General features: G+C 46.3%; 1 protein-coding gene across 1 annotated transcript in view; it reads left to right on the forward strand.

Moving 5' to 3' along the window:
- grm2a (glutamate receptor, metabotropic 2a) overlaps positions 1–13,612 on the forward strand; it is a 29,718-nt gene that overhangs the window by 11,084 nt on the left and 5,022 nt on the right. The window contains exons 3-4 of the mRNA XM_030376000.1: positions 8,591–9,428; positions 10,511–11,574. Coding sequence (XP_030231860.1) covers positions 8,591–9,428; positions 10,511–11,574 — 1,902 coding nt within the window. The remainder of the gene's footprint in view (positions 1–8,590; positions 9,429–10,510; positions 11,575–13,612) is intronic.

Raw genomic sequence — 13,612 nt, forward strand, 5'->3', positions numbered from 1 at the left:
TGAACATGTATTGTTTCACCATCTTCTGACAAATGTACTTATTTAAGTCGCTTTGGATAAAATAGCGACTTAGGAAATAGGTGATGGTTTGATGAGGCTGACACCAATCGCTCAACTTGATCATAGACAAGAGCATTTATAATTAATAAAAATAATAATATGATAAAGCTGTATCTATCCATCTATCTATAATAGAGTGGCTAGTGAGAAGTAGGCTTAGTGAGTTTTCCAGGTGATGAGCTCAGGTGAATATCTTATTTTTATCTTTGTTTTCTGGGTCTTTTACTCTTGAGGAATGTTTAGGACTCCGTGGTGTTCAGTTCAGTGCCTCCTGCATCTTCTCTCATGCGTGAAACGCCGGATGATTCGGAGCAGACCAAGCGGACATGATCCACATTTGTCTGTGAAACGGTGGAATCTGTCATCCATGAGGAGGCCGGTTTAAAGCTGATGCGGAGGTCCTTAAAGCTGCCTTCACACGGCCGTGGTTCAATCCTGCTGCTCGCTGCAGAGGCCCGATCCTCACATTAACGAGGATTCCCCGTCAAGACGAGCGTCAATTAGAGATGTTTTCCTGTTCTTTCCTCGGGCTAATGAATGCGTCGCGGGCCCCTGGCCCCTGGCCGTGGGCCCCCCCGGCAGCGTGGTGCTGAGCGGACGATGACAACATGATCACTAACAGTATCTCCAGTGGTACACCTCCGTGTGTCACACACTCTAAAGGCTCTCAGAGCGTCTCGCTGCAGGAGGAGCTGCCTGCCTGCCCGGGCGTACTTCACTGATCTATTTATACTCGGATCATTTAAAGCACATCCCTTGGTCTGTTTATAAAGAAGAGGCCTCTGTGTGACTAAGGGGCCGACTAGCCTCAACTATGAATACTTATGTTCTTATTATTGTCATTATTATTATTATGTCAGCGTAGTAGTAGTATTATTATTATTACTAATATTGTTATTATGTTATTATTATTATCGTTATTTTATTACTATTATTATTATTATTATGACAACTTAACCTAACCCTATTATTATAATTATAATTATTTGCACTATTATTACTATGATTTGTATTATTATTATTATTACTACTATTTTTATTATGTTTTTATTATCGTTATCATTATTACTACCATTATTATTATCATTATATACCCCGCATGTCAACGAAAAGAACATGCTACCTAAATCATACGTAATTCTCTCGTTGGACTATTCAGTGTTACTGTGGAACACACTATTTTAACTCCCTTGTGTTGGACTATTCAGTGTTATGGTGGAACACACTTATTTTAACTCCCTTGTGTTGGACTATTCAGTGTTATGGTGGAACACACTTATTTTAACTCCCTTGTGTTGGACTATTCAGTGTTATGGTTGAACACTCTATTTTCCCATCACAGTTATATTCTTCTTGCTGATATATAGAATGGTATTATGAATACTTAGAGAGAAGCCCAGCCTCCATCAGACTCTTGCCTCCTGACTGGTGGTTCCTGCAGAGTTCTTAATGGAAGCTGTTACGGTTAAAAGGTGTAAAGAGTCGTCTCATAATAACCATTGTGACGGCACAGGGTTGCCTCTGTTTTTATGTTGTTGCTGCTGTGTGAATTCTGTGCTTAAATAGCACCATAGAGCCAAACAGGGAGATGAATACTGAAGGGGCACAGGGACATGCATTTATACCTACAAACATATAAACATATATACACGTATGCATATACATGCATTCATACATACATACATGCATACATACATATTAGGGATAATAATAATAATAATAATATGAATGAAATTGATATAGCGCTTAATATGGTACTCTAAGACGCTTTACATATTGCCCTATCAAAACTATGTAAGACAGACTAGGAATAAAAGACAAACAGAGGTTTAACATGAGGAATAAGGTGAGAGTTAGGTGGGGAAGGCTAGTGAGAAAAGGTATGTTTTGAGGGCAGATTTGAAAGAAGAGAGGGTTGGAGAGACTTTGATGTGGGAGGGGAGTGAATTCCAAAGGGTGGGGGCAGCAACTGAGAAGGCCCGATCACCCCAAGTCCGTCGCTCAGTCCGTGGAACTGGTAGCAGGTTGGCAGAGATGGACCTGAGGAATCGGGAGGGGGCGTGGTGATGAAGGAGGTTGGCAAGGTAGGGGGGGGCTAGGCTGTTGAGGGATGTGAATAACTCAAATTTTTCATGGTCAAAATAATCAGTGGGTGGTATGAACGAATAATCGATTATTCGATGTGTGCCGACATTCACAAAGGCATATCACTTAATATCTTAAACACAAAAAAACAACTACTTGCTAAGTAGTTCCAGTCAAAGTGTCTCTTGTGAAAAATGCATTAAACTGTAATCAGAAAATGCGGTAACTTGCTATAGAACCTATAGTTTCTGTGGTATAAAGGCTCGGACGCATTTAAAATTATAAATATGTACACTTTATGTTGAAAGTATAGACCGTCCCGAATCCCATTGAAACGAAAGGCGCGGTGATTCGGTCTTCAAAACGAGAGCTGGTTAATTGTGAAAAATGAATTAAACTTTAATCAGACAACGCGGTTATATGCTATAGATCCTAGAGTATCTGTTGTATAAAGGCTGGGACGAATTTCGAATTATAAATATGTTCAATGCATAACGTTAGCTCTCTGGCTCATAGCTGAGCGGACTAGAATACCTCCCGTTGCCAAGTCGTAGCTAAGGTCTGTCCTATTTACTGGAGGAGTGAACAACGTTTCCTTTGCATAAGAACTTACGGGGGGGTAATGATTGTTCCAGGTATTAGTCAAACCCTCAGGCGTTACCAGGGAAACAAAGTTATGGCTTGTGAAAAAACTTTATATTTGAATGGAAAAAAAATTTAACGGCCCAAATGTTAAAAATCGATTTTGACGCTCGGGAACGAATAATCGAATATTCTGATCCATCCCTAATACATATGCAGTCATACATAGGGCCTACATATGCATTCATACATAAATACATATATACATACATTCATACATGTATACACACATATATTCACACATACATACGTATAAACATACATGCATTCATACATACATATATATACATGAATTCATACATATATCAACACATATACATACAGTACTTACAAACATTTATATATATCTATAAATCTACAAATGTATACATCCATACATATCCATAGGCAGAAGGTAGCGAGAGCCGCGAGCAGAAGTGCCTGTAGGTCCTCTGTCTGGCTGAAGGCTGTCAGGGACGTGACGGAGGCGAGGCCCAAGGGTACTGATCAACAACCTGTCTGCTGCGGAGCTCCTCTCGGTACACCTGGTGAAGCATCTTAACGGCGGTTGCCTAGCAACAGAAGCCTTCAGGAAGGAAATGATAATAGAGACAGCATGTCTGTGTGTGTCGTGTGTGATGGTTGCCTGTCTTCACATGCGTATGCATTCAGTGTGTGTGTGTGTGTGTGTGTGTGTGTGTGTGTGTGTGTGGGGGGGGGGGGGGGGGGGGGGAGGGTGTTGGATGTGTTTGTGTGTGTGGGGGGGTGTCTGTATATGCTTCATTTTCGTGGTCATATTGGCACGCTATCCACTGCCCTAGTGTGTTTGTGTGTATGAGTATGTGTGCGTGTGTGTGGTGTGTATGTGTGTGTGTGTGTGCGGTGTGTGTGTGTGTGTGTGTGTGTGTGTGTGTGTGTGTGTGTGTGTGTGTGTGTGTATGTGAGTGTGTGAGTATGTGTGCGTGTTGTATGCGTGTGTGCTGTGTGTCTCTGTGGTTTGTGTCTGTGTGATGTGTGGCCATGTGTGTGTGTGGTGTGTGTGTTGTGTGGTGTGTGTGTGTGTATGTGTGTGTGTGTGTGTTTGCGTGTGTGTGTGTTTTGTGTGGCCATGTGTGTGTGGTGTGTGTGTGTGTGTGTGTGTGTGTGTGTGTGTGTGTGTGTGTGTGTGTGTGTGTGTGTGTGTGTGTGTGTCTGCATAGCGCTACAGTGCTGCAGTGGAAGGCAGCACATGGCTGCGCTAAACTGCTGAGTGAAACGTTGTTGTTGCTGAAGAAGATGGGCACAACTTTTCATGCAGAACAAATCATGTTAAGATCTTCACCAAGCCTTCGTGTTTCACAGACATTCTCCGGTCGTCTCGGTAACCTCTCCAGAACACTTCCTTCAATCCATGTCATGTCCATCATCTGTTTTGTTTTTGTTTTTACTGTTCATCTCTCTTCAATGCAACCAACTCCTGCCCCTGGTCCATAACCGCCAGAACAATCTGGTATCTACCTTGTATCTATCTGGTATCTACCTTGAATTTATCTTGTATCTACCTTGAATCTATCCGGTATCTACCTTGTATCTATCTGGTATGTACCTTGAATCTATCCGGTATCTACCTTGAATCCATCTGGGATCTATCTGGGATCTATCTGGTATCTACCTTGTATCTATCTGGTATCTATCTGGTATCTATCTGGTATCTATCTGGGATCTATCTGGTATCTACCTTGTATCTATCTAGATATAAGTATTTACGGTAGATTAGGGGTTTGATAGATTGAAGGTAGATACAAGATAGAAGCTTGTAGATATTTATCTGTCCAGCCAAGATGTCACCCTTCCTCTCGGGGCTTGGAGGCCAAGATGACTCGCTTCCCGCTGGCAATAGCTTTAGCCTTTGGGTTAGGTTTCCGGGCTAGGGTTAGGGTTAGGTTCCCGGGTTAGGATTAGGGTTAGGTTCCCGGGTTAGGGTAAGGGTTAGGTTCCAGGGTTAGGGTTAGGTGTGTTAGGATTAGGTTTAGGTTTGGTAGGGCTAGGGTTAGGTTTCTTCGGGTTAGGTTCCAGGGGCCGGTTGCACCAACTGGGCGTAAGCCTGGTCGTAACTACGCCTGGTCGTAACTTGGCGTTCTAAGTCCAACCTAACCGTTACGCCGGTTGCACCAACTGGGCTTAGCGTTCTTTTCACTAAGACCAGGCGTAAATCCTACGCCTGGTCAGGGGCAGGCGTAGAGTTGAAATTCCAGGCTGTTTCTATAGCAATTACATCCAATCCAATGCAGCTTTACCACCATCCTTGCAACGCTTCGCTAAACTGCATTTCAAAGCACAGCCGGCGATATGATCAGTGTTCACAGATCGACTGCCTGTCGGGAAGATATCGCTGGCCGATTAGTCCGTTCTCAACTTATAATCAGTTGTGAATGTTGTTTTAACTATGTTTATATGTTTTATATAGGCCGACACATTAAACAAATCTCTCCTACAGAACCATTCCCGTCTACATGCCTGCTCGTCGTAAACCAGACATTACAAATACATATTTTAATTATATTCGTTTGCAGTGTTTTATTGTTAGGCATTAACACAATTAATGAATGACAATGAGTGAACGAATGAATTATTTATTTCGGTGTCCAACAGCATGTCAAGTAAAATAGTTAACAGCTGTTGTCACGAGGTATCCTAGCAACGCGGTGATATGCGCATACCATGGAACATTCACATGGCCGCGCATGGCTAAAACCGGGCGTAGTTAAGACCAGGCGTAAGTCCCGTTGGTGCAACCGGCGTTAGTTCCATTCTAACGCCAGGTCGTAACTAAGACCTACTTAGCAGTTACGACCAGGCTAAGTTACGCCCAGTTGGTGCAACCGGCCCCTGGTCTGCTGTATGCAGGGATACCGGTTATGGGAATACAAAGATTAATCCTCGCCGTGTTTCCCTCTCTATGGCTGCTGGTCCTGGCCTAACCCTAACCCATCCACAGAAAACCCTGCGACTGTAATCACACAATGCTCTCCTCTTATTACCGAAGTGTACGGTGCGATGTGTGCAGCCTAACTTACATACAACGTACATGATGTTCACTGACCTGTCTCTGAACTGGGATGGAGGATCAAACTCCCTGCTAAATGATTACAATATCAAACAGAATGGATGATGATGTCAGACTGATCGAGTGGCCCTCCACTTTATAGACGTGCCTGATCTTATAAAGCAGCAACCATGATACATGCATTTATACTCTCCTTCCAGCTTTCCCCCGAGCTGTTTGTATCAGTTATACATCAGTTATGTCTGTGGTGTGTTTGACTGCGAATAGAGCTTTATTTACTGCTCTAGATTATATAACCAAATGGTAAACCGTGTAAGCATCTGTTATACTGCAGGAATTGTCTGCCTATTATATCAATCAACAGGGTATTATTTCAGACGGTTGTTATTTGAATGGTTTATGATATAATATTTACAACAGTTTAGATTGGATTACTCAATGCTCAAAATCAATTATCTATCTTAATGTGTAATAAGTTGTTTTTTTGTTCTGAAACGAAAAAGTTCTGAAACGTTATTTACACCCACATGTTTAAATGCGTAGCCTACATGGCTGTAAACTGACCTACAATCCTTCTCTGATTACCTAATGTAGACCCATCTAATCGAATCGAATCTTCCTCATGCAGTAAAAAAAGCCAACACACACGCACACACACCTCAGAAGTGTTCTTTCCCCCTTCTTCAAGACATGATGTTAATAGGATAAAGTTATGATTAATCTGCTGAGTGGAAAGAGACGATTATTGGAGATGATTCGAATATTTGAGATGGGACTTATTCTTTGGTTTTGATCTTTTTTCAAATTAGAAATGGTGGAAGTTCTGCTTTTTTCTGTAGGTTATTATCAGGCTTTCAATATAGAAATAGTTTAGTTGAATAAATGGTCTTCCTCCATATTGACCCATCGTGGTTGTTCGTTACACTTTATTAGCAGCCACATACTGCTCACTGTACTCTCAGCATGTATATATTACGTGAGTGACGCAGTAATACTGCATACTGTTCACTGTACTCTGAGCATGTATATATATATCACCTGAGTGACGCAGTGAAACTGCATTAGCTGCCACATGCTCACTGTTCTCCGAGCATGTATATTATCAGCGTACCAAGTTCGCATTTCGTAAATATTTCTTCCTGTTAATATTTCAAGGTATTTTTACCATAGCCCGAACAACAGATCTGCACTCAAACTAGTCTATTGCTTTCCTGACAACTGATTTATTGAAAATCAAGAGGCTGAGTTTGTAATGCCGGCAAACTAGAGCTGGGTTGGCATCTTTACGCAAAGGTTCTGACTCGCCTCCCTTAGGCTTGAAGAGCCTGCAGCGAGAGGCTGTCTGGAGCTGCATCTTCAACCACTGTGCAATGTGTCAGGACGCTGACAAGTCCTATTAGGCATAGAAGGGGAAAAGTTATCCGCATTCTTTAGATATGTTGACTCACACTGCCGTCATCCTCCCTCTCTCTCTCTCTCTCTCTCTCTCTCTCTCTCTCTCTCTCTCTCTCTCTCTCTCTCTCTCTCTCTCTCTCTCTCTCTCTCTCTCTCTCTCTGACTCTCTCTCTCTCTCTCTCTCTCTCTCTCTCTCTCTCTCTCTCTCTCTCTCTCTCTCTCTCTCTCTCTCTCTCTCTCTCTCTCTCTCTCTCTCGCTATCCATAGTATCCATCACTTTACATTGAATCATATGCAGTGGTTCACAGAGTAATGCTGTTTCCATGGTGACTTAATTGGGGTGGGGTTTAGTGTTAGTCCATTACTTACTCCATTGGATCATCTGGGTTTATTACCCTGTTATAAAAGCCCAACAGAAGCATCACATTAACAGTGAGAGAGTCAAGTAGGTAAATGTCTCACAAGCACTCGTAAAAGAGAAAAAGAAACAACTGACTGGGGTGAGAACATTTACTCCTGTGAGAAAACAAACAGCAGGCAGTTGTAGTGTAAATTATTGATGTGATCCACTTAGTGGCCATAATTACCGTCACACCGTTAGGTGTGATGAATGGAAGTAATGTAGAGATGTGAAGCCTTAAAGTTGCAGTGTGTAGGATTTAGTGGTATCAACCAACTGCCTTTTTCACAACTACGGTGGCCTGTACTGGCCTTTATTAGGGTGCCAATAGGTACATCCACCATGATGTCATGGTCAACAACAGTATTGAGTAGATAAGTGCTGAGGTTTCCTGGTACATTTTGAAATGTAGTCTGTAAAAATATAGCTCATAGCGTAATAAGACAGCAATTATGATTTAATATTTAAAATCCTCCAGAGCCGTTTGTCTGTTCTGGGCTACCGTAGAAACATGGCGGCTCTGTGGAATAGGACCCTGCCTGTGTATATATGAAGGCTCACTCTAAGGTGACAAAACAAAACCATTCTTATTGTCACGGGATTATATACTAATTCAAACAACGTATGAATAGTATGCAAAGTACGTCCTGCTAGATGCCACTGAATTCCACACTGCACTTTACATGACTTTAGACGTAAAAATGCATGAGGCAGTAGTCATTTATACTTCATTTTACCAGCAGGTGAAATGTTGTTGGGTCATTACAAACCTTTTCAAATTGAGACAAAGACCACCAACCAATCCACCCAGTGTACTCAACCAAGAGGTGGTCCACCATGTCCTCCACACACTTAACATCACCTCACCCTCGAACGTCTCCTCTCCTGGATGTCCATGTGGCCGACCTGCCCCCTGATGTTCTCCACGTTCCTCCAGGATCAACCAGCCCCCTGATGTTCTCCATGTGTCTCTTTCCCCCCAGGTGGCCAACCTCCTGCGGCTCTTCCAGATCCCCCAGATCAGCTACGCCTCCACCAGCGCCAAGCTCAGCGACAAGTCCCGCTACGACTACTTTGCCCGCACTGTGCCCCCCGACTTCTACCAGGCCAAGGCCATGGCGGAGATCCTGCGCTACTTCAACTGGACCTACGTGTCCACCGTGGCGTCGGAGGGCGACTACGGCGAGACGGGCATCGACGCCTTCCAGCAGGAGGCGCGCGCCCGCCAAATCTGCATCGCCACCTCGGCCAAGGTGAGCCGCTCGATGAGCCGCTGGAGCTACGAGAACGTGATCCGCTCGCTGCAGCTCAAGTCCAACGCCAAGGTGGTGATCCTGTTCACGCGCAGCGAGGACGCCCGCGAGCTGCTGGTGGCCGCCAACCGCATGAACGTGTCCTTCACCTGGGTGGCCAGCGACGGCTGGGGCGCGCAGGAGAGCGTGGTGCGCGGCAGCGAGGCGGTGGCCGACGGCGCCTTCACCATCGAGCTGGCCTCCTACCCCATCCCCCGCTTCAACGACTACTTCACCAGCCTGCACCCCTACAACAACACCCGGAACCCCTGGTTCAGGGAGTTCTGGGAGAACCAGTTCCAGTGCAGCCTCCACGACCTGGGCTGCGGGAAACACTCGCTGAAGGACGTGCCCTTTGAGCCCGAGTCCAAGATCATGTTCGTGGTGAACGCCGTGTTCGCCATGGCGACCGCCCTGCACAACATGAGGCAGGCCCTGTGCCCCAACTCCACCGGCGTCTGCGAGGCGCTCAAACCGGGAAACGGCAGGAAGTTCTACAAGGACTACATCCTCAAGGTCAAGTTTGATGGTGAGTTCGGCCTCGCTCTTCTATAGGCTCCCTTGCTGTTTGTTTGATTCATACATATTTGATGGGCTCTCTTTTACTTCAAATAAACCCGAAGTCGGTAACCTTCCCTGCACACACATCAACCAATTATATTCCATTGGATGCAGGACAAACCCAGGATGTTTCTCAGGCTTCATGCACAAAGACAAGAGGTTGTAATAATAGTGTTGCTGTTTCAGGCTGGGGGTCTTGGCTTGGGAACAGGGTTAGGGTTGGATGGAGAGTAATTAATCCAGGGTTAGGGTTACAGTTAGTGTTAGATGGAGAGAGTATCATATTCAGTTGTTTCAGTGCGACGGGAAATTAAAGAGATGGGTTAAATCATTCATGCAAATGAAAACCCCAACGGATTTGAATACTGATAGGTGTATAATATTCTCTCTCTCTCCGTGGACGGCAATTAGATGAAACCTGTGTGTGCGCAGTCCACCCGCTAGACCGGACCAGGCCAGTCTAGATGATTGGACGACAGGAGACACCCTTGACATTTAGCACTGTTCTCTGAATCAAATTTTCAGTCAAAAAGCTCACTGAAATTCTAACACCCACTCAAGACAACATCGCTACATTCTCGCCCAGTGCAAGGAGTTCTGCTCATAGCCCTGCACTGAACTCTGTCATGCAAATGCAACTATGTTTCGGGTTTATGCTTTAATTATGAACATTATGAACTCGTTGTGTCATCTGCCTGAAAACCCCTTTCTCTTTACTTTTCCTCCTCCTTGTCTTTCTTTTCCTCTCCCTTCTCTCTCTTTTCCTCCACCTTGTCTTTCTTTTCCTCCCCCTTCTCTCTCTTTTCCTCCCCCTTCTCTCTCTTTTTCTCCCCCTTCTCTTTCTTTTTCCTCCCCTTCTTTTTATTTTCCTCCCCCTTCTCCCTCTTTTCCTCCCCCTTCTCTTTCTTTATCCTCCCCTTTCTCTCTTTTCCTCCCCCTTCTCAATATTCTTCCTCCCCTTCTTTTTTTACTTTCCTCCCCTTTCTCTCTCTTTCCTCCCCCTTCTATCTCCTTCCTCCCCCCTTTCTCTCTCTTTCCTCCCCCTCCTAGCGCCGTTCCGTCCGGCCGACACGGAGAACATGGTCCGCTTCGACGGCTTCGGGGACAGCCTCGGCCGCTACAACATCTTCCACTACCACAAGGAGGGCGCTCGCTACGTCTACCGCAAGGTGGGCTACTGGGCCGAGAGCCTCACCCTGGACACCCACCTGATCCCCTGGGCCGGCCGGGCCGCGCCCACCTCCCAGTGCAGCGACCCCTGCCGGAAGAACGAGGTGAAGAGCATGCAGCCGGGCGACGTGTGCTGCTGGATCTGCATCCCGTGCCAGGCCTACCAGTTCCTCCGCGACGAGTTCACCTGCGCCGACTGCAGCTTCGGCCAGTGGCCGCTGGCCAACCTGAGCGGCTGCTACGACCTGCCCGAGGAGTACATCCGCTGGGAGGACGCCTGGGCCGTGGGGCCCGTGGCCATCTCCTGCCTGGGCATCGTGTGCACCCTGTCGGTGGTGGGCCTGTTCCTCAAGCACAACCAGACCCCCGTGGTGAAGGCCAGCGGGCGGGAGCTGTCCTACATCCTGCTGCTGGGGGTGCTGATGTGCTACAGCATGACCTTCATCTACATCGGCAAGCCGTCGGCCGCCGTGTGCACGCTACGCCGCCTGGGCCTGGGCACCTCCTTCGCCGTGTGCTACTCGGCGCTGCTCACCAAGACCAACCGCATCGCCCGCATCTTCAGCGGCGTGACGGACGGCGCGCAGCGGCCGCGGTTCATCAGCCCCGCCTCCCAGGTGGCCATCTGCGGGGGCCTGATCTCCTGCCAGCTGCTGGTGGTCCTGCTCTGGCTGCTTGTGGAGACGCCGGGCGTGAGGAAGGAGGTGAGCCCCGAGAGGAGGGACGTGGTCACCCTCAAGTGCAACAGCAGGGACTCCAGCATGCTGCTGTCGCTCACCTACAACTGCGTGCTCATCGTCCTGTGCACCGTCTACGCCTTCAAGACCCGCAAGTGTCCGGAGAACTTCAACGAGGCCAAGTTCATCGGCTTCACCATGTACACCACCTGCATCATCTGGCTGGCCTTCCAGCCCATCTTCTACGTCACGGCCAGCGACTACAGGGTGAGGACTCTGCTCTGGGCGTCTGCGTATAGGTTCTATTTCCTGTAGGCGTAGCCGTCTAGGCTTCGCCTTATGGGCTGGTCTCGTGCGTGCTCTCGCGTGCACGCGAGAGCACGCACGGGACAAGCCCAAACCCTTCAACCCAAGCCTTCTAAGCTTCGCCTAGAAGGCTATGCCTACAATCATAGCACTAGAGTTATCATAACATAACTATCGTTTCTGTATTGTAATCTTTTCTAAATGACCAAAACGCGGCGCGTGTTTATGTGATTGAGGTAAAACGGTTGTGCATTTGTTTGTCTTGCATTGATTTGCTGAGGGCACAAGCAAAGGTTTTGGATAAGGGCCGATTGTGGATCAGTGCTAGGTGTGGTTTCATTGCCTGACCCTTGATGTTAACAACAGTTGATGTTATTTAAGCGTGATATTTAATATAACGTCAACGGCTCATTGGAACGACTCACCTCACCTCGGACGGAAATCCCTCTACTATGTTATTCGAATAATTAAAGATATAAATGCCATCCTCTGAAGAAAAAAGACAGACAAACAGACAGACGGTGTACAGTAATTCAGTGAAAACAGTCTGAACCTGGGAGCCTCCAGGGAGAGTCGAGTGAGGGATGCGTAGGTAAAGCCCCCCCGAGACCCCCAGAGAGAAACACAGAGTCCTGCCCGCACACGAGGCGGGCTGATGGGGAGCCGATGTCCCCTCGCGTCCCCACGGGCCAGAGGTGGGCTGTAGCAGCGGAGCCCAGCTGTGTGCTGCTGTCCTGGGACCGCGGGGGCTCCGAGGGACCCCCGAGTTAGGGTTAGTTAGAGGGACTCATGGACACAGATCTCCACTTTGACACATGAATAATTACTGTGTCGGCCCAGCTCCCACATGCCTCGCGTTCCTCCCGCTGAAGGACGGATTACGAGTGCTCATGGGTTTGTGGCTCGTTCTCAAGTTGCTGTGCCACAGTCTTGCACGTTATGGCCTGCCATGGCGCGACCACATAGACACTGTACTCGGTGGTCTTGCACGAAATGTTAAGGCAAACTAAATATGAACTACGGAGCCATGACTATCAAATTTGATTAAGCTATACAATATTGAAGATGTGCTCTGCGCCCACGGGGGATAGGGCAATCCTGGGGAAGCCTGCTTCTCCCCCCCCCCCAGTACACACAAACACACACACACACACACACACACACGACACACACACACACGCTCACACACACACACACACACACACACACCATCATAAACAGTGCTGATTAAACAGCAGGCTAATATCCCCAGTGCTCATATGAAAGCACTGATGGATAAAATTCAAAGTGGAAGGGCAGGAAAACAAATAGCGTCTGTTATCCGTGTACCATCTACTAATGGAGGTATATACATTCCCTTTAGGAATATATATATATATGTGTTATATTTATTAAATATTTAGCTTCTCTCTCGACATTGGGGTTTTCCCCCACTATGATTTATAACTACCAAAAGTACAGGATTTATAATCTACTGAAAGGAACAATATCTCCAGCTTACAAATTCTGAAGCGCAAAGATTGTAGCGTTACTTAAATTCTAGAAACACAACGACAACAATAGTAGACAATGTAGGCAGAGGGACTTCAGTAAGAAAGAACCTGGGATGAAAGAAAAGCCACACAAATGAAGTACAAATGAAATGATAAATTATATTGCGTTTTTATATGTTAATCTTTGTCCCACCTTCAAACCAAATATGACATTTGATGACAGTATCCTTTGAACAAAGAGACATGTTCAAATGAGTCAGTTAGGCATCCTTGTCTGGTTCTGTCTTCAACAACAATACACCAATGGCCCATCTCTGTTCCCTCTAGATGGTTTAAAATGAAACGGACAGCTGCACGTCTGCCTGAAAGCAAAAGGATGGGGTCTGAATGCTGTAATTGTGGTGCAGCAGTGCATTGGTCCTCTGTGTTTGACAGTTGAAAAACAGACAGTGGTAGTCAGTATATAGTGTACAACCCTCTGTGTTTGACAATGGCAGTCAGTATGA

This window comes from Gadus morhua, chromosome 13 (assembly GCF_902167405.1).
Source record: "Gadus morhua chromosome 13, gadMor3.0, whole genome shotgun sequence".
Taxonomy (NCBI): domain Eukaryota; kingdom Metazoa; phylum Chordata; class Actinopteri; order Gadiformes; family Gadidae; genus Gadus; species Gadus morhua.